This window comes from Ictidomys tridecemlineatus, chromosome 3, assembly GCF_052094955.1.
Source record: "Ictidomys tridecemlineatus isolate mIctTri1 chromosome 3, mIctTri1.hap1, whole genome shotgun sequence".
Taxonomy (NCBI): domain Eukaryota; kingdom Metazoa; phylum Chordata; class Mammalia; order Rodentia; family Sciuridae; genus Ictidomys; species Ictidomys tridecemlineatus.
In genome coordinates this window covers 5,524,637-5,551,931 of record NC_135479.1, presented here as the reverse complement: position 1 = coordinate 5,551,931, position 27,295 = coordinate 5,524,637, and the positions used below count along the sequence as shown (strand labels likewise).

The 27,295-nt window shown below is 48.0% G+C and overlaps 1 protein-coding gene across 5 annotated transcripts in view; it reads left to right on the top strand.

Moving 5' to 3' along the window:
- Unk (unk zinc finger) overlaps positions 1 to 26,628 on the top strand; it is a 39,685-nt gene extending 13,057 nt beyond the window's left edge. The window contains exons 2-18 of one of the 5 annotated variants that reach the window (XM_078041669.1): positions 5,088 to 5,160; positions 9,399 to 9,608; positions 10,707 to 10,892; positions 11,003 to 11,133; positions 11,677 to 11,812; positions 12,384 to 12,501; positions 13,712 to 13,796; positions 16,808 to 16,950; positions 17,338 to 17,538; positions 18,255 to 18,320; positions 18,778 to 18,952; positions 19,824 to 19,925; positions 20,058 to 20,246; positions 21,238 to 21,315; positions 23,277 to 23,458; positions 24,045 to 24,302; positions 25,178 to 26,628. In XM_078041669.1, the coding sequence (XP_077897795.1) occupies positions 5,096 to 5,160; positions 9,399 to 9,608; positions 10,707 to 10,892; positions 11,003 to 11,133; positions 11,677 to 11,812; positions 12,384 to 12,501; positions 13,712 to 13,796; positions 16,808 to 16,950; positions 17,338 to 17,538; positions 18,255 to 18,320; positions 18,778 to 18,952; positions 19,824 to 19,925; positions 20,058 to 20,246; positions 21,238 to 21,315; positions 23,277 to 23,458; positions 24,045 to 24,302; positions 25,178 to 25,333 (2,481 nt within the window). In that variant the 5' untranslated portion in view covers positions 5,088 to 5,095 and the 3' untranslated portion in view covers positions 25,334 to 26,628. The remainder of the gene's footprint in view (positions 1 to 5,087; positions 5,161 to 9,398; positions 9,609 to 10,706; positions 10,893 to 11,002; positions 11,134 to 11,676; positions 11,813 to 12,383; positions 12,502 to 13,711; positions 13,797 to 16,807; positions 16,951 to 17,337; positions 17,539 to 18,254; positions 18,321 to 18,777; positions 18,953 to 19,823; positions 19,926 to 20,057; positions 20,247 to 21,237; positions 21,316 to 23,276; positions 23,459 to 24,044; positions 24,303 to 25,177) is intronic. The other 4 variants (XM_078041666.1, XM_078041668.1, XM_078041670.1 and 1 more) reach the window with 4 other exon arrangements.
- Positions 26,629 to 27,295: the final 667 nt, after the last annotated feature.

Genomic DNA, 27,295 nt, shown 5'->3' with positions numbered 1-27,295 from the left:
TTTCTTAGAAGCTGAATATTCTGACATGCCCTAGCACACAGCAATTTGATGGTTTAGCAGTAATAAAGTTCTCTTGCAATTTTCACACTCAGCTGATTGCTTTCAGCTACTATTACTGAATAGTTTTGGAAATTACCTTTTACTGCAGTCTTGATAATATTTCTTAATAAATATTAAGATTACAAGGTCAAAACAGTGCTTATGGCAAACCTTATGTTGCAGTAAAGTCATTTTGACAACAGTACTTGAATTATTATATCTTGTCAAGCTGCTTTATACACTTTCTGTGCTGTTAAGAATGAAAGCAGAGTTAGCATTGTGGCTCAGTGGTAGAACGCTTGCCTAGCATGCATGAGGTACTGGGTTCTATCCCTGGCACCACGTAAAAATAAATAAAGGTGTTGTGTTCATCTACAACTAAAAAAAAAGAATGAAAGCAGAGGCAGGGTCTCCATTCCTGCATGTTTACCGTGAGTATGTTTTCCAAGCACAAATTACAGCATTAGCTGTGATTGTGCGTCTTGATGTGAGTACAAAGGAAATTTCCCTATTTCAAAATCAATTTACCTGTTCAGCTGAAGAATTTACACCAAACCTTCAACTGGACATGATTAAAGGAGAAATATCAACTAATAGAATTCTATAAATGTCATTTAAGAGAGGAATATACTCAACATCATATGCTTGTAAACTGATAACAACATTTAACAGTACCTATTTGTGTGAAAAGACTTTGTTTTTGTTTTTTTGGTACCAGGGAATCCATGGGCACTTAACCACTGAGCTGCATACTCAACCCTTTTTATTTTATTTATTTATTTATTTAGAGAGAGAATTTTAATATTTATTTTTTAGTTTTCGGCGGACACAACATCTTTGTTTGTATGTGGTGCTGAGGATCAAACCTCGGCCGCACGCATGCCAGGCGAGCACGCTACTGGTTGAGCCACATCCCCAGCCCCCACAACCCTTTTTATTTTAATTTTGAGACAAGGTCTCACTAAGTTGCTTAGGGCCTCCTAAGTTGCTGAAGCTGGCCTTTAAGTTGTGCTCCTCCTTCCTCAGCCTCCTGAGTCACTGAGATTACCAGTATGCCCCATCACGCCCAACTTTGTGAAAAGATATTTTCAAAGAGGAAACATATCTCATGACAGAGTCAACATCCACTAATGAGCATGTGTGACATTTGTGAACAATTTTGAGAAAAGGATCCCCGACTTGGCAAAATGAAATGCCCCCCAAAAGAAGACGTCCATTCTTCATTCTTATTAGTAGATGTGTATTACAAAGAGATAATAGTCAATTGTTAAAATATTTACTATTTGATCTTGATGTTAAGGTTTGTTGATTCCTTCTCTAGGGAGTCTGAGGCAGCAGGGGAGGGAAAGCTTAGCCTGAGGCTATACTAAACCCTATTCTAAAAGCAGTGGAGAACTATGTATAGATAAAAAACATCAGCTACTTTCTCATGACTTTTTTTTGTGGGGGGGTACTGGAAATTTGTTTTTTGGTGGTGCTGGGGATTGAACCAAGGGCCTTGTGCATGTGAGGCAAGCATTCTATCACATGAGCCATATCCCCAGCCCCTGATATTAGAAATACTCTACTACATCCCCAACCCATTTTTCTTATTTTGAGACAGAGTCTCTCACTGTGTTGCCCATTCTGGTCTCAAATTTGCCATCCTCTTGTGTCAGCTGAGATTACTTGTGCCACCATGCAGGTTTTTCTGTCAGCTGTTTTTAGTTTTCGGAGGACACAACATCTTTGTTGGTATGTGGTGCTGAGGATCGAACCCGGGCCGCACGCATGCCAGGCAAGCGCGCTACTGCTTGAGCCACATCCCCAGCCCTCAAATTTAGCACTTGATGTAATACTTTCTTACGAATGCTGTAGGGGCTGGGGTTGTGGCTCAGTGGCAGAGCACTTGCCTCGCATATGTGAGGCACTGGGTTCGATCCTCAGCACCACATAAAAATGAATAAATGAAATAAAGATATTGCATCCATCTATAACTAAAAAATATTAAAAAAAAAGAATGCTGTAATTTTCCAAATTTATTGTTGATCCCTTACTTGTCACTGCTAGTTTGTTGCAGCAAGTGATTGAATTGGGATTTCATGAAGCTTGATTTTTTTTAAGTATTTTTATATATGATACCTTTATTTGATTTATTTACTTTTTACGTGGTGTTGAGGATCAAACCCAGTGGCAAGCACTCCACCACTGAGCCACAATCCCAGCCCCATGTAGCTTGATTTTTGCTTGTTTTTGTTTTGTTGTTGTTGTTGTTTGTTTGTTTTGGTACTGGGGATTGCACCCAGGAGCACTTTACCACTGAGCTGTGTTACCAGTCCATTTTTATTTTGAGACAAGGTCTCACTCAGTTGCCCAGGCTTACCTCAAACTTGATCTTCCTGCCTCATCCTCCTGGGTCACTGGGATTATAGGTGGGCAACACTGTGCCTGGCTGAGTTGCTGCTTTTTAGCCAAGGTGAAGCCATGAAAATTGTAGTATCCCTTTAGGCTTTGGGACCCTTCTTGGTACAAAGTGTGACTTTCTCTGATGGCTCTTGTTTACTCTTTTTTTTTTTTTTTTTTGCACCAGGAAGTGAACCCAGGGGCACTTAACCACTGAGCCACATCCCCAGCCCTTTTTTAAAAATTATTTTAGAGACAGGGTCTTGCTCAATTGCTTGAACTAGCAATCCACCTGTCTCAGCATCCTGAGCCAGGCTTGACTCATCCTGTCACTGAGACCTTATCCGTTTGAAATTATTTGTTTATTGGTGTATATCCCCAAATGTGGGTACTCCCAGGAGTTGGGAGTATGAGTAGTTTAACCTTCTCAGATCTTTGGGATTGGGGATGGCTGGTAAATCTTTCCTTTGTGCTTAGACCTTAGTACTTCTTAGTTTCTGGAGAGCTGATTGAAGAGTAGCCCTCAGCCTATTTATTTGCTTAGAACTTGTGCTTTTAGACCTTTGAAGTGCAAAAATGTACTTACTGGACTTTGAAGTGCAAAGAGCTTACTGAAGGTGGTTGAGCATTTCCACTGAAGACATAGGTTTAATATGGGCACAGGCCTAGAGTCCTAGCTACTGAGGAGGCTGAGGCAGGAGGATCTCAAGGTGAAGGCCAGCTTGGACACCATAGCAAGCCCAGATCTCAAGAAAAGAAAAACACACACAAAACTTAGGTTTCATTTCAGATAACCAGTAGATATTTTCTTTTCTTTTTTTAATATTTATTTTTTAGTTTTAGGTGGATATGTTATTTTTATGTGGTGCTGAGGACCAAACCCAGTACCTATGAATGCTAGGTGAGCACTCTACCACTGAACCACAACCCCAGCCCTCTTTTTTTTTTTTTTTTAGTTGTAGATGGATACAGTACCATTATTTTATTTATTTATTTTTATGTGGTGCTGAGGATCAAACCCAGTTCCTTACACATGCTAGGCAAGCACTCTATCACTTAGCCATAACCCCAGCCCTTTTCTTTTTTTAGAGCTAGGAATCATACTCAGGGCCTTACACATGCTAGGCAAGCTTGCTAACACTGAGCTACATCCTCAGCCCAGATAATTTCTTTAGTATGTCTTATGCAATATGTGGGGTATATTCATACTGGAGAAATAGTAATTTTGTCTGAAATTCCAGTTTAACTGAGTGTCCTGTATTTAACTTAATCCTAAACATAGAAAAGAATGATAACTAAATGTTTTTTCCCCCTAGTTTTGGGAACTGCTTCTCCCATGACGTGGGAGAGGGAGAAAGGGATTTTTTTTTTTTTTTTTTTGGTAACTCTGTGCTCTGGATTGAACCCAGGCTTCATGCATGATAAGAAGCCCCTAGCCCAAGAAAGGGAAATTTAGGCTAACATTTTGTTTCCTAGGTAGTGGATGGTACATTTTCATTAGTGACTTAAGCAAAAGGTTAGAATTTTCTTTCACCTGATTGTAGTTGGTTGAAAGTGGGCTTTTTTGCCTTCCTGGGTAGCCCCTCCTCTTATAAGTACCTGTTCTGCAGGGTAGTCATCCCTGTGTGATAAATTATGAGTTGACTGTATGGTAGTGCTTTTCATAACTGTGTATTCTTCCTCCAATGCTCTGCCTAGTAGTGGCATCATAACCCTGTTGATGTGACTTTGTGACTTTATTCCTTGATACATTCATTCAGCAAACTTTCTTTACCCTGTCTTATCAAAGGCATTACAGTAGGTTTATACAAGCTTGCTATTAAGGAATATATAATGTAGTAGTATAAAGTTTTTTTGAGCATTGAGCACCCCACATCATAAGTGGAAAATTTCACACCTAACCTCACATGGTGGGCTCCGGTCAAAATACAGGAATACATAAAATATTCTGTAAAATTGTCTTCAGTTTGTGTACATCTCAAGGTGTATATGAAACCTAAATTTTGTGTTCAGATTTGGCTTCCATCCCTCAGTAGCTCATTATATATTATTCCAAAATTCAAAAAATCTAAAATGCTTTTGGGTTTATGTATTTCAGATGAAGGATGCTTAGCCTGCAAAGAAAAATGTTTACATTATTAATATTCACATCAGGATTGAGGCCATGAGAGTGTCTTAAGAAGCTTGCGTGGTGGCCCATGCCTGTAATTGTGAAGATGAGGCAGGAGAATTGCAAGTTCAAGGACAGCCTCTTAACTTAGCAAGACCCTGTCTGTAAATAAAAAATAAAAAGGAAGGAAGGAGAAAATAAAAAGTGCTGTGATAGCCATTAGCTAGAGATAATGAGTTAGGTGGAAGTCCAGGGAGGGCATCACGGAGTTGGTAGCATCAGAAGATATGTGACCACGAAATTCAGCCTTGAATGGTTTCTACAGGTAAGCAAGGGGACATGAGCAAAGGCAGGAAAATGAAAGGTCTGCTTGCAAGACACCAAGGTTCCATTCATTCATTGGATGGTAGTGAGGAATCCAAGGAGATGATGCTGGAAAGGGGAAATTGAGCTGGATGTGTGGGACCTGGAACTTCAGGCTAAATAGTTGGTGTGTATTCAGTGGATCCTGGAAAGGGCTGAAGGCTTTAATGATAGAATTAAATTTGTACTCTAGGAAGAATAATGGGCACTGTGCAGTGCACACTGGACAAGGGAGACCAGAGACCAGGAGACCAGTTTTTTAAAAGGTACTGACCTGGGACAGTGGCAGTGGGAATGGAAATAAAGAGGCTTACAGTGAGGTAATATGTTGCCTCAGTGTCTGTCCTTATCTGTGGTACTCCTGACAAAGTCCTGTGGAGCCCGATTGCATGTGGCACTGTGACATATGCCGCAAGTAAGCAGGCTCCCTAGGTGTCGCTGTTGCCCTCAGGGACCTCTTGTTTAATATTTTTTTTGTTGTTGTAGATGGACACAACAGCTTTTATTTATTTGTTTGGGGATTTTTGTTTGTTTGTTTGTTTGATTGTTACCAGGGATTGAACTCAGGGGCACTCAATATCCGCAGCCCCGTTTTGTATTTTATTTAGAGAACAGGGCCTTACTGAATTGCTTAGTGCTTCACCATTGCTGATACTGGCTTTCAACTTGCGATCCTCCTCTCTGTCTCTGGAACTGCTGGGATTACAGGCTTGTGTCACTGCGCCTGGCGCTTGTTTATTTATTTTTGGGTGGTAGTGAGGATTGAACCCAGTGCCTCACATGCTAGGCAAGTGCTCCCTCCACCACTGAGCCACAACCCCAGCCTCATCAGGGACCTCTTCTTTTTTTTTTTTTTTTTTTTAAGAGAGAGTGAGAGAGGAGAGAGAGAGGGAGAGGGGGAGAGAGAGAGAGAGAGAGAGAGAGGATTTTTAATATTTTTTAGTTCTTGGCGGACACAACATCTTTGTTGGTATGTGGCGCTGAGGATCGAACCCAGGTCGCATGCATGCCAGGCGAGCGCGCTACCGCTTGAGCCACATCCCCAGCCCAAAGACCTCTTCTTTAGGAGTACAAACTGCTCAAGATCAGGGACCACATCTTAGATTCTTCCCTTGTCCTGTTCTTTGACAGGCACACTGATACTGACTTTACTGGGTACAATAAGTAAAAATATAAGAAGTTAGCAGACAAGGTGGTGTGTTCCTGCAGTTCCAGTTTCTTGGGAGGCTGAGGCAGGAGGATTGCTTTGAGTCCTAGGAGTTCAGGCCTGCCTGAGCAATATAGCAAGACCCTGTCTCAAAAACGACAATAAAACCAGACTGCGGCTAGATTTGGAATTTCAGATAAGCAATGGATCAACCCAACCCACTTGCCCCACCCTTTGTGTGTGTGGGGGTGTGTGTATTTTGCCAGGAATTATAACCAGAGCAGGGCCTCACATTTGCTAGACAAAGCACTCTACCACTGATCTATGTCGTCAGCCCAGATTTTTTTTTTTTTTAAAACAGCATCAGGGATTGAATCCAGGGACACTTAACCATCAAGCCACATCCTCATCTCTTTTTATATTTTATTTTGAGACAGGGCCTTGCTAAGTTGCTGAAGCTGACTTTAAATTTGCAGTCCTCCTGCCTCAGTCTCCTGAGCTACCAGATCATGTCTTAAGTATGTCTTGTGAAATATGTGAGACATACTTATGTTAGAAAATTATTTGTCTTTTGTCTGAAGTTCCAGTTTAACTGGATATCCTGTACTTAATCTGCCAATCCTAAGTGCCCCTTCATTCTCTGCTCCTGGCTTTGGGTTCAGCTTCTTCCTCTCATGAAAGTTCCTCTCTTCCCTGTTTTCTACCTGTTAACTCCTGAATTTGTTTCCTAGAGGGTCAAAAGAGTCAAAAAGAATATGTATTTGCCAGGAGAGGAATTGAAATAGTAATCTGGGGACGTGTGCCTTGACTCGGGATCAGAACTTGATACCTACATGCAGCATGAGGGCACAGCTTTTCCGTCTTACCAAAAGGACAGGGAAACAGAAGAAAGACCTTTCATTCAAATGCCATAGGGGCCAGGAGTGCATCAGGCCCTTAGGGAACCTTCCAGATTTCTGTCCAGTGTCTCAGAATATACCTAGGGCCCCTGAAATTCCTAAAGTTTGCCTCCTGCACCCCACCTCTATCTCATTTCCCTTTTCCAGTTACTCTGCTTCACCCACATTCCACAGAGGAACTTGGAACTCTTGAAAGCAGTCAGTTTCTGAGCTCCTACTGTTTCCTTTGCCTAAAACACCTTTCTTGAATTCTTTATACACTAGCTCTGCTCTTTTCCTTACTCTTTCCCATTGCAGCCTGGGTCAAGGATCCTCCTTTTGAGTTCCCAAAGCACCCTGAACAAACTGCCCTCATAACTCTTTCCACACTTGATTGGTTTCACCTTTTACTTGAGTGCATGTTCCATAAAAATGTGAGCTTTCTAAAGGACAAGAACCTGCTCCTTATTGTCCTCCTTGCTTACCATTGTGCCTACACCCAGGAAGTGCCCATTAAATATGTGCTGAATGAATAGCAGGGCTTTGGAGTCTCTACTACCTCTTACTTTGCTATCTGTGTTCTTTAGGAGCATCAAGCCCCTCCGCCTGCCCCCTGACACAGAAATAAGACACTTCACACTTGAAGACTGGGAAAAATTTCAGTACTTTTCATTAGTTTCAAAGAAAACCTATTGGACTAGGGTAGCTCAGTGGAGTACTTGTCTCACATGGGATAGAGTTCTTTTTTTTTTTTTTTTTAATTGGAGATTGAACCTAGGTGCTCTTTACTTCTGATCTACATCCCCAATTTTTTTTTCTTTTTAAATTTTTTTAGTTGTTGATGGACCTTTATTTATTTATGTGCAGAGCTGAGGATCAAACCCAGTGCCTCATAGATGCTAGGCAAGCACTCTGCCACTGAGCTATACCCCCAGCCCCATCCTCAGTTCTTTTATTTATTTATTTATTTATTTTTAAAGAGAGAGTGAGAGAGATAGAGAGAATTTTTAAAATATTTATTTATTTATTTATTTTAGTTTTCGTCGGACACAACATCTTTGTATGTGGTGCTGAGGATAGAACCCGGGCCGCACGCATGCCAGGCGAGCGCGCTACCACTTGAGCCACATCCTCAGCCCAAGTTCTTTTTATTTTCTGTTTTTAGACAGGGTCTTGCTAAATTGCTGAGGGTCTTGCTAAGTTGCTGAGGCTGGCCTCAAACTTGTGATCCTCTTGCCTCGGCCTCCTGAGTCATGGGATTGTTACAGGTTAATGCCATGGTGCCCAGCACAGAAAACTTATCTGATTAGTCCCAGTCCTGGACCTGCCCACCCTTCCCTTCCTTCTGGATAGAATAGTAAGGCCCCAAGAATCTGGACAAGAGTTGCTGTTTCATGCCCTTCAGATCCAGGCTCTGCTCAGAGCCCAAGCAATAGATTCCTATGAGGCTGTTCTTCCTGCCACAGTCCCTTCTGCACACATCCTCTGAGTCTTCTGCAACCATCTTCCTCACTGGCACCAAATGCCCTCTCTCAAAGCATTTAGACATGTGGCCTGTTAGACATGAGAGAATAAATAACAGGAACAACACTCATCACCCCCTCACAAGGTCCCTAGTCTAAGAAAAACCCAACCTGATCATAGGTAATGAACAAGAACACAGAAGAACAGTATTTTCTGTAAGTGGGTAAGTGGGTCTGGGTTCCTCCACTGGGTAGGTTGTGGGAGAGATTTGGTGGTGTCTTACACACTGGGCAGAGGAGAATTATATGAAGTGCTAGGAACCCAGGTGGACAGACAGCCCATAAATCTCAAGGATGTACATGACCTCAGCTGCTGCAGGTCCTCCTTTGTCAGATTACTAGGGACAGGCCAGACTGAGAGAGAGGGTATCTTTAGAATGCCACTGTGAGCTTTTTCGTAAACACCTACCCAGCCAGTGCCAGCAGACATCTCTGGGACAGTAATCAGTAGTCCAGAGGGACATCTTCTGATCTGGGCTTTCAGTTCCAAAGCTGTCCTTCTCTATGTGCTTTTCTGCAGATTCTTCCCCTTAGTGCCTAAAACCAGCCCTGCTGGTGGAACAGGGGAGGCTTCCAGGAATTGGCAAATTGGTGTGGGCAGCAGGGACCTGCAGGAAGTGTGGAAGAGGCTGCCACAGTTCTCTTGTATAGCCCTTTCTTATGATTGGTGACTCAACCTGGGAAATTTTGGGGAGGGCTCCCCAAGCTGCTACTCAGGATCACAGCCAGCTAACTGCCAAAGGGCCCTGTGGCCTATGGTTCCTGCTTTTCAGGCTGACTCGGGACCTGGATGTTGGAACAGATCCAAACGCTGAAGTCCAACCTCAGCCTTGGGCCTCTTCTGGTGTGTGCTAATGAAACTGGCACCCCAGAGCAGGGCCCTCAGGGGACTCGGCTAACTTCTTTTGGGAAGCACTCTTTGCTTCCGGCCTGTTGCACACAGTCTCTCTCTACAGGTACCTGAAGGAGTTCCGTACGGAGCAGTGCCCACTCTTTGTGCAACACAAATGTACGCAGCATCGGCCCTACACCTGTTTCCACTGGCACTTCGTGAACCAGCGGCGCCGCCGGTCCATTCGCCGTCGTGACGGCACCTTCAACTATAGTCCTGACGTCTACTGCACCAAGTACGACGAGGCAACAGGCCTCTGTCCAGAGGGCGACGAGTGAGTGCCCAGCCTACCCTCAGAGGAGCTCCAGATCTCATCAGTCAGCTGCCCTAAGACTAGGCCAGGCAGATTCTATAACACCAGTCAGAGGCTACTTTGGGAAGAATTATCTGGACCCAGCCTGACTTTTTGTATCTTAAACCTGGGCTCAGACTCTGCCATCCTGAGGGTATAGGGGATGGGGAACTTTCTGTTTTTCTTTTCCTACTTTACAGAAATCCAAAATAGGTCTATCTTCCATAGGCCTGAGGGGCCACATTTGAACCCAGGTAGCTCCCAGTGTCTTCTTTCATCCTCCCCTGCAGATCTCACAGACCTTCTCCCTATCCCTCCACCACCCACTACATCTTGCACAGTTCTCATGAGGGCTGGCAGTTTAGAGAGCCTCTCTAGTTCCCTGATTTGTTTACCCTAAACATTCCACGGATTTCTCTAAAGGAACAATACACTGCTAGCCAGGCACGGTGGCACGTGATTACACTCCAAGCCACTCAGGAAACTAAAACAGGAGGATCACAAGTTTGAAGCCAGCCTTAGCAACTTAGTGAGACCTGGGGATGTAGTTCATTGGTAGAGCACCCTTGGGTTTGATCCCTCTTATTGAAAAAGAAAGTTATTAGTAATGACAAATATATCCCCAAAGGGAATATTCACTGGCCATGCTTTGTCGTGTCTCAACTTGCAGAGACTGATGGGAGGCACCAGGGGGATACAGCCTACCATACCATCCCTGCCTCTCAGTCTTTCTCACAAAGGTCGGAGGCTTGCTGTCCCTCTTCTGGGCCTATTGAAGCACTCAGGATGTGAGGGGCTGCCTCAAAGATTGATTATTTCTCTGAGATTCCCTAGTCTGGATGGTGTTTGTTCTGCAGGCAGCTTAGGGACACCAGGTCTATTGGACCATCCAGGCCATAGCACTCAAGTGGTGGAGCCATGGTAGCAGGAGAGCTCATCGTTGCCTTTCTCCTTGAGCAACTGTCACTGCCCCTCTGAGTCATGGGGCAACATTTCAATGGTTGGGGGAAGGGTAGGGTCGAGGAAAGCAGCCCAGGCTGCAAAGGGCAAAGCTGAGTAACTTCTGCTACTGTGTTCCAGGTGCCCATTCCTGCACAGGACCACAGGAGACACTGAGCGCAGGTACCACCTTCGTTACTATAAAACTGGAATCTGCATTCACGAGACCGACTCAAAAGGCAACTGCACCAAGAACGGCCTGCACTGTGCTTTTGCCCACGGGCCCCATGACCTCCGCTCCCCTGTCTATGACATCAGGTGGGCTAGGTACTGGTCTGGGGTCTGGGGCTGGTGGCTACTTGTGGTGACTGTAAAGAATGGATGGTACTGTTTCCTGCTCTCATGCCGCTTCCCAACCCTCTCTTTTCCTCTTCCAGGGAGCTCCAGGCCATGGAAGCCTTGCAGAATGGCCAGACCACAGTAGAGAGCAGCATAGAAGGCCAGTCTTCTGGGGCTGCAAGCCATGCAATGATAGAAAAAATCCTCAGTGAGGAGCCTCGCTGGCAAGGTATAGGCGCCACACAAGTGGCCATGCTCCCTCTAGCAAGACTTCTTCCCCCTCCCCTTTGCTGCCCATAGCTGCCCTAAGAGCTCAATTCACAATTACCTACTACCTTTTCCAACCAAAGCTACCAACTCTTCTGGGAACCACCCTGCCCTCTCATCCCTCATACCTGCGATTCAAAAGGCACTTATAGGGACTTTCCCAGATACACCATGTTCCCAAGATACTTCAGGCTTTCATGCACATATGTAAGTACACGTGCATGTGTTCTCCACACTCAAGGGGAGCCCTTTAAGCCCTGTGAGTTGTGAGTGTCTCCAGTGAGGGGTAGTGTCCTGCTTAGCTAATTGGACTCTCAGCCTTGGCTTTGACCTCTTCAGTGTACCCATGGCCTGTAAGGAGGTGCCTGCTCATACCTGTCATGGGAACCTCAGCTCCACTACCCTTTCCCAGTGGCTTCTCCTTTCCTTCCCTCCACTCGACTCCTCCTGTTCTTGGGTGTTCCAGCTCCACTCCCTGACCCCTGCCCTCTGGCCCCCTGTGCAGAGACCGCTTATGTGCTGGGGAACTATAAGACGGAGCCGTGCAAGAAGCCCCCGCGGCTGTGCCGCCAGGGCTATGCCTGTCCCTACTACCACAACAGCAAGGACCGGCGGCGGAGCCCCCGGAAGCACAAATACAGGTCCTTTGGCCCCAGGAGGCCAGCCACGGGAGGGAGGAGTGGCAGGGAAGGGATCATGGCTGAGGCTGCTACCACTGTGGCTCTCAGGAAGATGGGGAGGCCAGTCCTGGGGATTACAGGGTCATAGGACTCAGATTTAGGGGAGGGACTAATATGAATGGCTGAACAGTGGGAGCCTAGACCAGCTCTTGCATGAATAAAAACCCTGATCAGTTTGAGGCCCATCCATTTCTGGGCCTGCAGGGTGTGAGCTAGAGCAGGGCCAGGCCACAGTATGGGAAGTGTGGTCATGGCTGTGGCATAATTCTCCTCAGGCTGGTGTGGGCTCAGCTCCTAGCCAAGGGGAGCATACAGGGCCCTCCTTGGTGATGCAGCCAGTCTGGGCTGGAGGATCAACCTGGCTGTTGGCACTAGTGAGGCCTTCACTCTGCAGTTGGTCTTTTCCATTTCTGCACCTGCCCCTGTAAGGCAGGGATACCAGAGGGGCCCAGAGCAGGTATCCAAATGGCACCTTCTAGGCCCGGTTCTCATCATCTTTTTCCTCCATCTGACCCTTCCTTTGTCGGACCAGGTCGTCTCCTTGTCCAAATGTCAAACATGGGGATGAGTGGGGAGATCCCGGCAAGTGTGAGAACGGAGATGCCTGCCAGTATTGCCATACCCGCACAGAGCAGCAGTTCCACCCAGAGGTGTGTCCTTAGGCTGGGGACTGAAGTCTTTTGAGGGACCATGGATTGTTAGCATATCCCTTCAGAAGCCAGGAAAGAGACAAAAGAGGGTGAAGGCAGCTGCTGGTACCAACCTGAAAGAGGGATCCTCAGGCAGAGCCTGCAAAAGCCTGACTCCTGAGGATGCTGCTTCTCTTGTTCTGAGCCCATCCACCTGTTACAGATTTCTACTTCAGTTTGTTTCTGAGGTTGCTTGACAGGGGGCATATGGGCTAAGTATGATGGCCTAGCCATTCTGGGTTTTATGCCACTCATTGTGATTATAATCCAGTGACACTAGGATTTAAAAAATGAAAAAGCCCCTTCTAGCTGTCTTGTCCCAGGTCAGAGCATAGGAGACAGCAACTCCCTAACACAGTTCCCCTGCCCACCTGGGCCTTGTCAGTGTTCCTATGTTTTTGCTTTTGTTTTTTTTAGATTTACTTTATTTTTTTAAAATTTTTTTATAGTTATAGATGAACAGAATGCCTTTATTTTGTGTGTAGATGGTGCTAAGGATCAAACCCAGGGCCTTGCACATGCCAGGCAAGTGCTCTGCCACTGTGCTACACCAGCCCTGTTCCTATGTCTTTTTTTTTTTTTTTTTTTTTTTTTTAGTTATATATGGGCACAATATCTTTATATTGTTTGTTTATTTTTATATGTTGCTGAGGATCGAATCCAGGGTCTCACATGTGAGAGATCAGTGCTCTACCACTGAGCCACAACCCAGCCCTGTTCCTATGTCTTATGTAACAAAGAGGCACATGCTGTCCCTCCCATTGGGTCCATGGAAGCCAGGACACCTTGAGGGAGACACTGAGACAGAGATGACCTCATGTTGCTGTAGACAGCAGAATGGGAGGTTAGGGCCAGTACAGACCACAACCCAGGGTACCCAGGCAGAGGGCACATTGGGAGTGGCTGTGTGCTGCTTCAGGTGTTGGCATACTTAAAAGCATAGCCCTGGTCAAGATCAGGAGTAGAGCCAGTGCCTTCATGAGGCTGGATGGACCAAGGAGGACATTGGTGGCAGTGGGGGTGACAGAGGGCTGTACTTCTAGGTGCAGGAGTTTGAGTAAGAGATTGGTGGAGAGAGGCCCAAGCTAGTCTATCCTATTCAAGGAGGGGGAGCCTGCCTTTTACTCTTGGCTGAATGTGACTGGTCTCTGCTCTGCTTTGTCTCTTCCAGATCTACAAATCCACCAAGTGCAATGACATGCAGCAGTCGGGGAGCTGTCCCCGAGGACCTTTCTGCGCCTTTGCTCATGTAGAACGTATGCTGTTCCCATTGCCCTGGGCAGTACCCTCTCTTTCCTCCCCTCCTCTAACCCTCTGCTCAGGCTCAGGCAAAGGACCAGCACCTGGCAGCAGGCCATGCACAGGAGTCCTTATCTGCCAGCAGCAGGCCCTGTTCCCACCGAAAGTCCCATTACCTTGCCCTTCTGGAACTGGCCTTAAAACCTGGAACTTCCTAGGTCATGAGACAGAGACTATAGGAACCACCCCCTTGGTTGGTACTAGCAGTCCTAGGAAAAGTAAGGTACTATGTTTCCCATATCCAAGTTGGCAGGTTTCACCAGCCACCCCATGTCACCCATGACAGACATCATTAGTGGAACTTGAATCTCTTCTCTACTGAGCTGTGCTCAGTCCTGTAGAACAAAGCTACCCAATCTGAGTATAATGTGGCCCTGTATGTCATTTAAAAGTTCTGAGTAACATACTAAGATAAGCAAAGAAAACAGGTTAAATTGATTTTAACATTTTTAGGTTGCCTGACACAAAATGTTGCCTTTTTAATAGGTAATCAATATAAAAAATGAATCAAGATATTTTACTTTTTGCCAAGTGTGGTGGTATATATGTGTAATCCCAGCCACTCTGGAGGCTGAGACAGGAGAATTATAAATTCGAGGCCAGGCTCAGCAACTTAGAAAGACCCTGTCTTAAAATAAAAGTTTAAAAGGGCTGGGGATGTACCTCAGTGGTAAAGCACCCCTGGTGAGTTCAATCAAGAAATAAAAAAATTTTTTTTTTTTTACTAAGTCTTGGACTTCTGATTTTTATTCTATTTATTTTATTTTATTTTATTTTTATTTTTAGTTGCAGTTGGACACAATACCTTTATTTATGTTTATATGGTCCTGAGGATTAAACCCAGCGCCTCTTACATGTGCTAGGTGAGTGCTCTACCGCTGAGCCACAACCCTAGCGCCTTTTTATTTATTTATTTATTTGCTTGTTTATTTATTTATTTATTTTAAAGAGAGAGAGAATTTTTAATATTTATTTTTTAGTTTTCGGCGGACACAACATCTTAATTTTTATGTGGTGCTGAGGATCGATCCCGGGCCACACGCACGCCAGGCGAGCGTGCTACCACTCGAGCCACATCTCCAGACCCATGCGCCTTTTTATTTTTTAATTTATTTATTTATTTTTTAATATTTAGTTCTCGGCAGACAACATCTTTGTTTGTATGTGGTGCTGAGGATCAAACCCGGGCCTCATGCATGCCAGGCGAGCGTGCTACCGCTTGAGCCACATCCCCAGCCCTTAATATTTTTTTTTTAATATTTATTTTAGTGTTGATAGACCTTTATTTTATTCATTTGTTTATATGTGGTGCTGAGAATTGAATCCAGTGCCTCACACATGAGGCAAGCACTCTACCACTGAGCCACAATCCTCTTTTTAATATCTTTTTAAAATTATTGTTTAGTTATAGATGGAATGGCCACAATATCTTTATTTTGTTTATTTATTTGTATGTGGTGCTAAGGATCGAGCCCGGTGCCTCACATTTGAGGCAAGCACTCTGCTACTGAGCCACAACCCCAGCCCCTATTTATTTACTTTTTGGCCATATTAGAGATTAAACCCAGGGGTGCTCTATCACCATCTCCTGCTCTTTTTTTTCCTAACTGGGAATTGAACCCAGAGATATTTTACCACTGAGATACATCTGCACCCATTTTTATTTTTATTTTTTTAAGATAGGGTCTCTTTAAGTTGCTGTAACTTGCTAAGTTGTTGAGGCTGGCCTTAAACTTGCAATTCCGCTGCCTCAGCCTTCAGAGCTACTGGGATTTATGCACTTCTGTGCCTGGCATCCTCTATTTATTTATTTGTTTGTTTATTTTGTTGTTGTAGATTGTCAAAATGTCTTTATTTTTATGTGGTGCTGAGGATCGAACCCAGGGCTCCACACGTTTGAGGCAAGCGCTCCACCACCGAGCTACAACCCAGCCATCTTTATTTTGAAACAGGGTCTCTCTGAGTTGTCCAGAATGGCCTTTCCTGCCTCAGCCTCCCAACTAGCACCTGATATATATTTTAATACTTGCAGTACATTTCAGATCTGACCAACCCATTTCAAGTGCTCAGTAGCTGTAGCTACAGGTGCCTTGTGGCTGTGTGTGGGACAGCACAGATACGTTTTACTCCAGGCCACCACTCCAGTCTCAGAGAGGAAGCAAGGGGTGACAGCCCTGTTAAGAGTGAAGAATATTGGGCTGGAATTGTGGCTCAGCGGTAGAGCACTCCTAGCACTCCGGGTTCGATCCTCAACACCACATAAAAATAAAGGCATTGTGTTGTGTCCATCTACACCTAAAAATATTAAGAGTGAAGAATAAACCAAGGCCCTTGGGAGAGAGAAGCATATTTGGAGTGCAGAGATGGTCCCTATTGAGACTGCAATTGAGATACTACAGAGAGGGGCTGGGAATGTATAGCTCAGTGGTAGAGTGCCTGCTGAGCATGCATGAGACTCTAGGTTCCATCCCCAGGACTTAAAAAAAAATAATAAGTTTTTTCAGTGATAGAGTGCCTGCTGATCTATACCAAAGAGAAGTGCTGAATAGGAAGAATCACATCTCAGTTCTTAGCTCTATCACCTTGGTAGATTTAGCTCAGTTTCCTTATCTATAAAGTGAAGAAATTAATAATCCTGTGTTTTGTGGTCACTATAGAGCTTCACAGTTAATGCAAAGTGCTGGCACCATATCTGTCACATAGCAAGTGCAGAAGACTCAGTCTCGATGGAAATGACATAGGAACCTTCTTCTTAGGTGCAGGGAGATGCAGAAGATAGCATGCAGGCTGGGGTTGAGGTTCAGTGGTGGAATGCCTAGTATGTGTGAGCCACTGGGTTCAGTTCTAATCATAGCATATAAAAAAAGTAAAGTCCATTGACAACTAAAAAAAATTATTAAAAGAAGAAGAAGATAGCATGGGACTGAGCTAGCTCAGTAGCCTGCTGACCCCTGTCCTTCTTTTACAGAGCCACCCCTAAGTGACGACCTGCAGCCTTCCTCAGCTGTGTCCAGCCCCACCCAGCCAGGTCCCATCTTGTACATGCCATCTGCTGCTGGAGACTCGGTGCCTGTGAGCCCCTCCAGCCCGCATGCCCCCGACCTCAGCGCTGTACGTGCCTGTCCTGGGGAATGGGTGGGCACTGTGCCTGCCCAGGAGCCATTCCTGCCTCTCATGCTCCCCAAGCCTGTGCTTGGGAGGAGACCCTGATATTTGTCCTCTGGACAAATGGTTCTGCCTTTTCTGTCCCAGGGTCCTGTCAAAGTGGGGCAGCACAGCCTTGGTGCTGATTAGCTTGGATAGGGCTGAGACAGAGCCTTCTGTCACTCCTCCCCTCCAAGTCCCCCATGAGGCTCAGGGTTTTTGAGTACTTATTGCTGCCTGTTGGCAGATGGAAATGGAACTGAGCCCTTGCTGAAGACTGACTTTGAGGTGGGGATGAAGGGTGGACCATGTCCCCAGCCTGCATCATGCCCACCAGTTCCCCATCCTCTGCAGCTCCTCTGCAGGAGCAGCAGCCTGGGCAGCCCATCCAACCTGTGTGGCTCCCCACCGGGCCCTGGTAGGAAGCCACCAAACCTGGAGGGTCTCGTCTTTCCTGGGGAGGCTGGCCTAGCCCCTGGCAGCTACAAGAAAGCTCCTGGCTTCGAGAGGGAAGACCAGGTGGGAGCCGAGTACCTGAAAACTTTCAAATGCCAGGTAAGGGATAAGCAGGGTGACAGGATACTTAAGCCCAGTGAGCTTGGCCTTCTCCTGCCTGAGTTGAGGGAAACTTTGAGGAGAGGCCTGGCCACACTCTGGGAAGGATGCTTGGGAGGTAGGATTCTCTGACCTCAGCCTTTTCAGAACCAATAAGAGTGAGTAATGGGGCTGGGGATATGGTTCAAGTGGTAGCGCGCTCGCCTGGCATGCGTGCGGCCTGGGTTCGATCCTCAGCACCACATACAAAGATGTTGTGTCTGCTGAAAACTAAAAAATAAATAGTAAAAAATTAAAAAAAAAAAAAAAAAGAGTGAGTAATGTCGATTCCCAACCAAGGACAGGAAGGCTTTAAAGACTGTGCAGCTTCTCTAGGGCCACAGAGCTAGTCAGTAAAGGAGTAGGAATTCCATCAGAGCTCAGTCCTTTTCCTGCTATGGCAGGGCCTGAGGGTGGGACAGTGGTGGGTCTCTGACTGGACCTAGAGAGAAACCTGGGCTTATCTGGGTGGAGAGGGGCAGCTCCCAGCTTAGAATAATGGAAGGAATGTGTGTATTGGGGCGGGGTGGGGGGGATGTTAAAGGGATACATGGTAAGTAACAAGAATCTGCCATCGCCACTTGCCCCTGGTGGTCATAGTGGGGTCAGGTGTACTCCTGGACTCTGAGCTCCCTGCCACCACATTTACCTCCTGTTCCCTGACTTTTCTCTCTTAGACCAAACTGAAGCCCCATTCACTAGAGCCCAGGAGTCAAGAGCAGCCTCTGCTTCAGCCCAAACAGGTACAGAATTCTCAACCTCCATTTTCCCTTCTGGTACCTGCCATGGACAGAACAGGCCCAGAACCCTAGCAGGCTGCTGGGAGTGAGAACACTGCTGTCCCCACAAGCTAGGGTAGAAATAAGGTAGGCCCAGCCTCAAATTCAGAGAAGATGAGGCTCAGGTCTGGAGTCCCTCCCCTTCTAGACAGATCCATCCATCGGGTGGAATTTTAAGGGAGTGTAAACCTTACTATGAATGGCACCTACTCCTCCCCTGACTGGGGGCTTGCAGCCTCCAGGCCACATTCTTCTACTTCCAGCCTCCTAACAAGCTGGGGGATACAACTTGCCTGAGCCTGGGGAGGCCAGCTAAGAGCTGGGAGGAGCCACTTCCCTGTGCCCCTGCTGGCCTGTCCTAGCCCCTGGCTATTGCCTCTACAGGCAGGCATCCCATTGCCTCTCCTCACTCTCGTTGCAGGACGTGCTGGGCATCCTCCCTGTGGGCAGCCCTCTGACCTCAAGCATCTCTTCCAGTATCACCTCCAGCCTGGCAGCCACACCCCCCAGCCCTGCAGGCACCAGCAGCACCCCTGGCATGAATGCAAACGCTCTGCCCTTCTATCCCACCAGTGACACGGTAGAATCGGTCATAGGTAATTAGGCTGGGTCTGTTTGCAAGCCCAGTTCTAGGCCTGGAGTCAGAGACATAAGGTCTCTGAAGTGAGTTCAGATCAGCACACTAGTTACCTTAGATATCTGGCTTGGTAGAGTCAGAAGGACACTTGGGCCCTTCAAGCTGAAGGGAAAATAAGTTCCAAATATATGCCCAAGACTTAGCTCTTGGAGCTTTTTCATGCAGCTAGAGATAGGCTTATCCCAAGATATGGATCATGCTATCCCTAATTATTCTTTTACTGGGTATCCTATGAAGTGAACTATGAGCACAACTGTCCTTAGACTGACACCCTGGACTGGGGTATCACTCAGCATACACAGGTCCTGGGTTTCATCCCCAGCAGCAAGCAGTCATCCATCTGTGCTCCTTTCCTTCATCACTCATTTACAGGTGCCCGCTTTTTACCAGGTACCATGGCAAACACTGAGGAGACAGAGATGATGATGTGCTGTTCTCTGCCTCTAGGAGGGAAAACTGTCCCCATCCTCCCTCCCAGGCCACTTCAGTAGTGGGTATTGGCATTTGTTGATCACCTACTATGTACTGGCCACAGAGAGTCCAGAGACCTCTGAGCTCAGGGTGAGACACACATCCTGAAACATCATAAGTCATTCTCCATCAGAGGCAGGGACCCTGGATTGGAACTTGATTCCTCCATGAAATGTCAAAGAAGACTTCAGAAAGGAGGACACTGGGGCTGGACAGGGCAGGCATTGAGGGTCAGTGTTCCAGGAGATCCTGAGCAAAGGCACATGGCGGGCAGGATATGAAGAGGTCTGGGTCAGGTAGGGATTAGAGCCTGGACTGTGGCCCCTGAGAGGCCCACATCCTGGTCTCTCTGTCCCTAGAATCTGCCTTGGATGATCTGGACCTGAACGAGTTTGGGGTGGCTGCCCTGGAGAAGACTTTCGATAATAGCACAGTGCCCCAACCCAGCAGCATCACAATCGGTACTGGGCACTGGGTGGGCAGGGTGGCCTGGAGGATGCCTCGGTCACAGCTAGCCCAGGCCACCTGCTCTGTGTGGCCCATATGGCTTGCCTGGCCCTCACCCAGCCCGCCCTTCGGGGCTCCTCTTATAGGTGGCAGTTTGCTGCAGAGTTCTGCACCCGTGAATATCCCTGGCTCCCTGGGCAGCTCTACCTCCTTCCACTCTGCGTCCCCCTCTCCTCCTGTCAGCCTCTCTTCACATTTTCTACAGCAACCCCAGGGTCACCTGAGCCAGTCAGAAAACACATTTTTGGGGACCTCAGCATCACATGGATCTTTAGGTAAGAGGGGACTAGGGCAAGAATTTTTAGAACGTGCTTTTGGCCACTCTTTGCTTGGCACATCACCCAAGCTAGAGGTCAGAGAAGTGTTTTTTATTTGTTTTACTTTTTTAGACCTTTTTTTGGGGGTACTGGGGATTGAACTCAAGGGCTCTCAACCACTGAGCCACATCCCAGCCCTATATTGTATTTTTTTTTTCTAACTTTTTTTAGTTGTAGATGGACACAGTATCTTTATTTAGTATTTTTTATGTGGTTCTGGGGATTGAACCCAGTGCCTCATGTTTGCTAGGCAAGTGCTCTACCACTGAACCATAACCCCGGCCCCCTATATTATATTTTAAGTGTCTCACTGAGTTGCTTAGTGGCTCGCTTTTGCTGAGGCTGGCATTTACCTCCAGATTCTCCTGTCTCGGCCTCCCAAGCTGCTGGGATTACAGGCATGCACCACTGCACCCGGCTCCCTTTTATTTATTTTTTAATTTTTATTTATTTATTTATTTTTTAGGTTGGCACATTACTTTATTTTTATGTGATGTTGAGGATAGAACCCAGCGCCCCACGCATGCCAGGCAAGCGTGCTACCGCTTGAACCACATCCCTAGCCCTATTTATTTATTTTTATGTAGCACTGGGGATTGAACCCCCTAGTGCTTTACATGTGCTAAGCAAGTACTCTACCACTGAACTACAACCCCCAGTCCCAGAGCAGGGTCTTTAGACTGTAAGGCTCTACCACTCTATGATCCTGGGCAAGTGATTCAGCCTCTGCCTTAAAGAGGTACCAGGACAGGCTAGTGCAGCAAACAGTAGTGGTCTCGGAATCACCAGAGCCAACGTCTAGTTTTCAGTGTGGTTTTGCCTGGTGAAAAACAAACAAATAAGGACGAGGGGTTTAGCTTAGTGGTGGAATGCTTGCCTAGTACTCATGAGTTCTGGCTTTGATCCCCAATGTCACAGAGAAATAAATTAATCAGTTTTTTCCCCCTAGTCATCCAGAGCTCCCAGAAGACATTCACACCAGGGTCACAGGAGACCAAGGGAGAATGTGACACAGACCCACCCCAAGGTCAGGGTGCTCTTCTAGGCAAAGGTACAGGGAGCCCCAGAGCTAGCCCAGTGGGCTATTTGCCCAGCCCAGCATTATTAAAATATTGGGCACTGGGGCCCTCAAAGACCCTCCAGGTTCAGTGGCCAGGGTCTGGTCTCCTGTGGGGCTATAGGAATGTTCACTGAGGTAATGGGCATAAAACACTTAATCCCCAGCTTGGGTGCCTCTCAGTGAGCAGCAGTAGCCTCTCCCACAGCCACTTCCCCAGCAGGTATTCCTTGGCCAGGACTGCCCTCCTCTGAGGGGCAGGACCTTCTGTCAGTCAGAGAGCCCTTTGAAGTTCTAATTTGTAGCTCAGGAATATAAAAAACATTTGCCTCGTATTTACAAGGCCCTGGGTTCCATTCCCAAAACCACAAAAAGAGAAAAAAAAATTCTGATCAGCTGTGGGGACTTCCTCTCATTCCAGGGATTTTCCTAGTACCTTCCCAGTTTAGAAGAGGTTCTCTGGGGTGGATTATGTCCACCACCGGGTCATGTTTCTGGTTTGCCCATGTTGCAGAGGCATCTTGATATAGCCCTGCCTATGGGCCCACATGTGTTTTCACCAATTTAGTCATATTGAGCAGTCAACCCAGTGGTCTCTGGCACCAGGGCAGGAGGCAGAAGTGCAGACATTGGGATCCCAAAAGGGCCTTATGTGTACAGAGCAGTTGAGTACACTTTCTGAGGAAGTGGCTCCTCTCCAACAGAGTAGATGCCACCTACCCGAGAGGTGCGGGCAGGCTGGGCCAGTCATGTCAGTGCACTCATCCAGAGGACCCAGGTTCACAGACAGTGCACACTGCAGAAGCTCCACAGGAAAACATCTTCTTGTATCAATCATTTGTATTGCTCTGAGGACAGAATGTCTGAAATCTGGTTCTAGAACATCTTGGCTAGATTAGTGGGAAAGGATAATATGTGTGGGCTAAAGGAAGCCAGAGATGAAGATGAGTCTGCCAGGAAGCAAGGGGTGCCCTGGGGGCCAAAGAGCAGGGCAGGAGGTATTACTGCCCTACTGTTAGTTGAATGAGTTGGCAGGTGGGTGGCAGCTTTGCCTACAGGGAAGAGCAGACACCACTCACCATTTGTATGATCTTTTTTTTTTTAAACTGGTGATTGAACCCAAGAGTGCTCTACCACTGAACAGCAACATCCTCAGCACATTTTATTTATTTATTCATTCATTTATTTATGGGTACCAGGGATTGAACCCAGGGACACTTAACCACTAAGCCAAATCCCTTCATTTTTCTCTCTTTATGTTGAGGCAGGGTCTCGCTAAGTTGCTGAGGATGATCTTAAACTTGTGATACTCCTACCTCAGTCTCCCAAGTAGCTGGGACTACAGGTGTGCACCACTACACCCAGATTTCTGAGATTCTTATAGCACATCCTGTCTCATTGTCCTCTGTAAAACAAAGAGGCCAAGGCTCCCTGGCTTCTCCTGCTCCAGCCCTTTTATCACATAAGGTGCTGTCCAGTGGCTCTTTTCCCATATCTCTTCCTCCTGATCTTGTCATCCAGGACCCTCTCAGGCCTCACACTAGGTACAAGAAAGCTCTCTGAGCTCTAGCCTTTTAGATTTCTAGTGATGTCATCACTACCAGTTGTCACCAGTAGGGGCCTTCACAATGCCCTCCCTTGTAATACTTCCTGAGCCCCTAGTCAGGCTAGTGATGGGATCCAAGGTACAGATGAAAACACTAAGACTCATAAGAAGAGCCATTAAGGAACAGGAAGCACTGAGGTCTAGGTCTGTAACTCAGTCCAGGGCACCTTTACAGCCTACTGACCCGTGTTTGCAAAACACCCTGGCTTGACATGACTAGAGTCTCACATGCCCACCCAGTGTCCAACCAGCCCTAGAAACTCCCAGGCAGGGGTGGCCAGGCCCAAGCCCTCCACAGCTGATGTTCCTCCCCTTCCTGGGGCAGGTCTGAATGGAATGAACAGCAGCATCTGGGAGCACTTTGCCTCTGGAAGCTTCTCCCCAGGGACTTCCCCTGCCTTCCTATCAGGGCCAGGGGCTGCTGAGCTGGCCCGGCTTCGGCAAGAGCTAGATGAAGCCAACGGGACCATCAAGCAGTGGGAAGAGTCCTGGAAGCAGGCCAAGCAGGTACTAGCCCCACACTACCTGCCATCCCTAATGCCTGGTGGCATCCAGCCTAAGCCCAGCGTACCCAGAGCAGGCATGGGGGTGGGGGGAACCTGGGACCCAAAGAAGAGAACAGAAACTTGTTGGCCCTCTCTCCCTGTGGAGGACTGACCCTGCCAGTTGGGTCACTGGGGTGGCTAGTGCCACAAGCCTGGATTTTCCTTTGAGAGCTATTTGTGTCATCTAGCCGCAGAGCCACCTGCTCCTTCCTGGAAGACCCAACTCCCAGGGCTCCAGGGTCCTAGGTTCTGAGATAGGCTGTGGCTGGACAGAGGGCCTAACTGCCCTTGGGAGTTCTGGCAGGGTGTGAGCCCTGCCATGCTAGGCCCTGCCCGTGGAAAGAGGGTCTCCTGCAGGTCCTGAAACCTCTCTCCTCTGCAGGCAGCGTCAGCCTCCTCCCTGCCCCCTCCCCAGACAGCAGGCCCAGCTTTCCAGCAGGCCCTACAGCCAGAGTGGCCCACACAGGCTCCCAGAGATGCTCTCTGGGGGGGCAGGGGGGCAGGGGCAGGGGGCCATCGTGATGAGGCGCTGCGTGTTGGGCCCACAGGCTTGTGATGCCTGGAAGAAGGAGGCAGAGGAGGCCGGCGAGCGGGCCAGTGCGGCAGGTGCTGAATGCGAGCTGGCTCGGGAACAGCGGGATGCGCTGGAGGTGCAGGTGAAGAAGCTCCAGGAAGAACTAGAGCGGCTGCATGCAGGGCCTGACCCCCAGGCCCTGCCCACCTTCCCTGACCTGGAGGCACTCTCACTCTCTACTCTCTACTCCCTCCAGAAGCAGCTGCGGGCCCATCTGGAACAAGTAGACAAGGTCAGCCTTGGAGGTTAGGGAGCACTGGGTGCACACCATGGCTTCAGCCAGTGTTGGGACCCTTGATCCAGTCCAGTTGCTCCAGGGACAGCCAATCTTCTGAGAGCCTCTGCCCACCACTAAGCCAGCATGGGCAGCAATGCCCGTTCCTAGTATTCATTTTTTTTTTTTTTAAGACAGAGGAGAGAGAGAGATAGAATTTTTTAATATTTATTTTTTAGTTCTCGGCGGACACAACTTCTTTGTTGGTATATGGTGCTGAGGATCGAACCCGGGCCGCACGCATGCCAGGCGAGCGCGCTACCGCTTGAGCCACATCCCCAGCCCCCCCCCCCCCCGTTCCTAGTATTCTTGACCTAAGCTGCATTCATGTGTCTGGGCCCTGAGTGGCATCCTCTTGTAGCTCTCCACATATCAGCAGTGAGGGCTTTCCTGTCTGCATTGCTAGATGCCCCGTTGGGTCCGCATCAGCCATGTGCCCTTGTGGAAAGAGCTGGCAGTAGGTTTCAGCAACCAGGCCCCTTGGCATGTCACAGTCCTCTCTAGGCTTCATTTTTCTCACTTGGGGGGCCTAGAGTCACTAAGAGATAAAGTGAGTCAAGAGGCATTAATGTCTGTTAGGAGAAGGCCCAAGGCACAGAGGCTGCAGCCCCAGCCTGCTCCCTGGCCCCAGTCAGATCCACTCAGAGTGGTGGGCAGAGCCTGAGCTGAGCGGCCCAAGCTCTCACCCTGCTCCTGCTTGCCAGCAGCGTCCTATAAGCAACTGTTGAGCTCTGGGCCTCAGTTTCCTCCTCCCATGGGGCAAGTGAGAGTCAAGGGAACTCCCTACTTGACTTGGGACCAGGCTGGTGACCACAACCTCACTTTCCCTGCAGGCTGTGTTCCACATGCAGTCGGTGAAATGCCTTAAGTGTCAGGAGCAGACTCGGGCGGTGCTACCGTGCCAACACGCCGTGCTGTGCGAGCTGTGTGCTGAGGGCAGTGAATGCCCTGTCTGCCAACCCGGCAGGGCCCATACCCTCCAGTCGTGACCTTGCAGGCCTGGCCTGGCCTGGCCGGACCCAGATCTCTCACCTAGAACTCTTTATATATATATATATATATATATATATATATGTATGTATGTATGTATGTATGTATGTATATGTATATGATTATGTACATGTATACATTTGTGTGTGTGCCGGTATGCGTGGTGGCCAGCGTATGCAGTGTCTGTGTGTATATCTGTACATAGATATAGACACACACTTTAAAACAGACTTACCAAGCACTTTTTAAAAGAAAAGACTATTTTGCAGTCCTCCCCTACCCGCTCCCCACCCTTTCTGCTCAGAGACAAAGTCCCTTCTTCTCCCACTGGCCTTTTGGCAGAGAATCTGTTTCTGTCTTTTTTATGTAGGAACTAACTATTTTTAACTTCTTCTTGGGGCCTAAGTGGGGAAGGGTGGGAAGCTGGAAGGGGATAAGGGGAGGGGAGAAGCCTTCAGGGCAGGCCCTGCTCACCCTGTCTCTCCAGGCCCCCCTGGGTGGGTGGACCTGGTTCCCAGATGTGAGGGCCTCAGGGAGGCCTGAGGGTGTGCTGGGGGTTGACGCCAGTCAAGCTCCTATGTTTACCAAATGTGTATTTAGTCCTGGGGACCATGGCGAGGGCTGGCAGGCCAAAGCTACAGGGCCAGCCCCCTCCCAAGTTGGGCCCTTGAAGCCCCTTGAGGGGCAAGGCCCAGTTATGTCCCCCTCAGTTCTTCCCTCTTGGGCTCCCCGGAACAGCCTTCCTGGCCCCAGGGCCACCTGCCAGGCTGGCACTGCCCTCAGCTGTCCCTGCCCTGGCCCCTCTCTGGCGTGGCCTCTGTGCAGTTCGCCCCCTCCCTCTGGCAGCTAGCAGGGCAATTGTTGGGGAGGAGTGCGGCCTGAGGACCAAGGGGGCGCAGGCCCTGCCCTCCTGGCAAGAGGGGCTCCGTATGCATTCCTTGGTGCTCTCCGAGTGCAGCTGACGTCCTGCCCATTCTAGGCAGACGCCCGTGTGCATGTGTGTGTGTGCTGTCCAGTGTATATTGTGTCTTAGCTTCGATTTTAAAAGTCATTCTGTACAGAAAGAGATGCAGCGGGGGTGGGAGGGCAGAGTGGGCAGAGGGAAGTGACCTTGCTCCCAGCTCTGGGTGTTGGGTGGGCTCAAGAGGGTTGCAAAGGGTCTGCCCTGGCCCAGGCCCCCCTTGGGCTCAGCACGAAAGGGCTTTCAATGAATTAAGTGAAAACTTTTCTCCTTTTTTACAAAAATGCAAAAATCAACAAAGCAGATCTATTGGAAATAAAATATGAACTTGCAGTGGTACTTATTTACATGGGGGTGGGGGGTGGGTCCCCAAACACAGGCCTCCAGACTTCAAGACAGGCAGGACCCCTGCCTCAGGCATGGAATGGCTTCCTCCCACATCCTTAGGTGTGGCAAAGCAGCTGCCAAGGCCTAGGGCATGTCCAGGTGCATAGAGTCCACCACAGCTTGAGTGCCCTGTGACACAGGCCTGCAGGTGACCTTTTAGCCTTGAATACTGATAGCTCCCAGGCCATGCGACTGTTCTGTGTAGGTCTTTCCTCAGCTATGAGTGGTTTCTTTATTGTTGATGTTATCCAAAAGGCAGTAGACAATACTGTCCCTTTGGAATGGTTTGCATAACAGCATAAGTAGAGAATGGCACTGAGGAAGTACCCTGCCTCTTGCCTTCAGAGGGGCCCATGCTCTAGGCGCCAAGTCTTTCTGCCCTGCTCCCCCCATCAGCCTGTGTGCTGGGGGTAAAGAAAATAGGGCAGGCTTCACATGACCTCAGAACTGCCCAGCTCCAGCTCTTCCATCAGCTAATACTGATTTGGATGTTAAGGGACTTCATCTGGGTCACAGCTAAAATGACCACTGGACTCCCAGTGTGCAAGGGGCCCCCTTCCCCTCAGCAGGGCTGCCCCTTATGCTGTCCAGAGCAGCCACTCGGCCTCTTGGT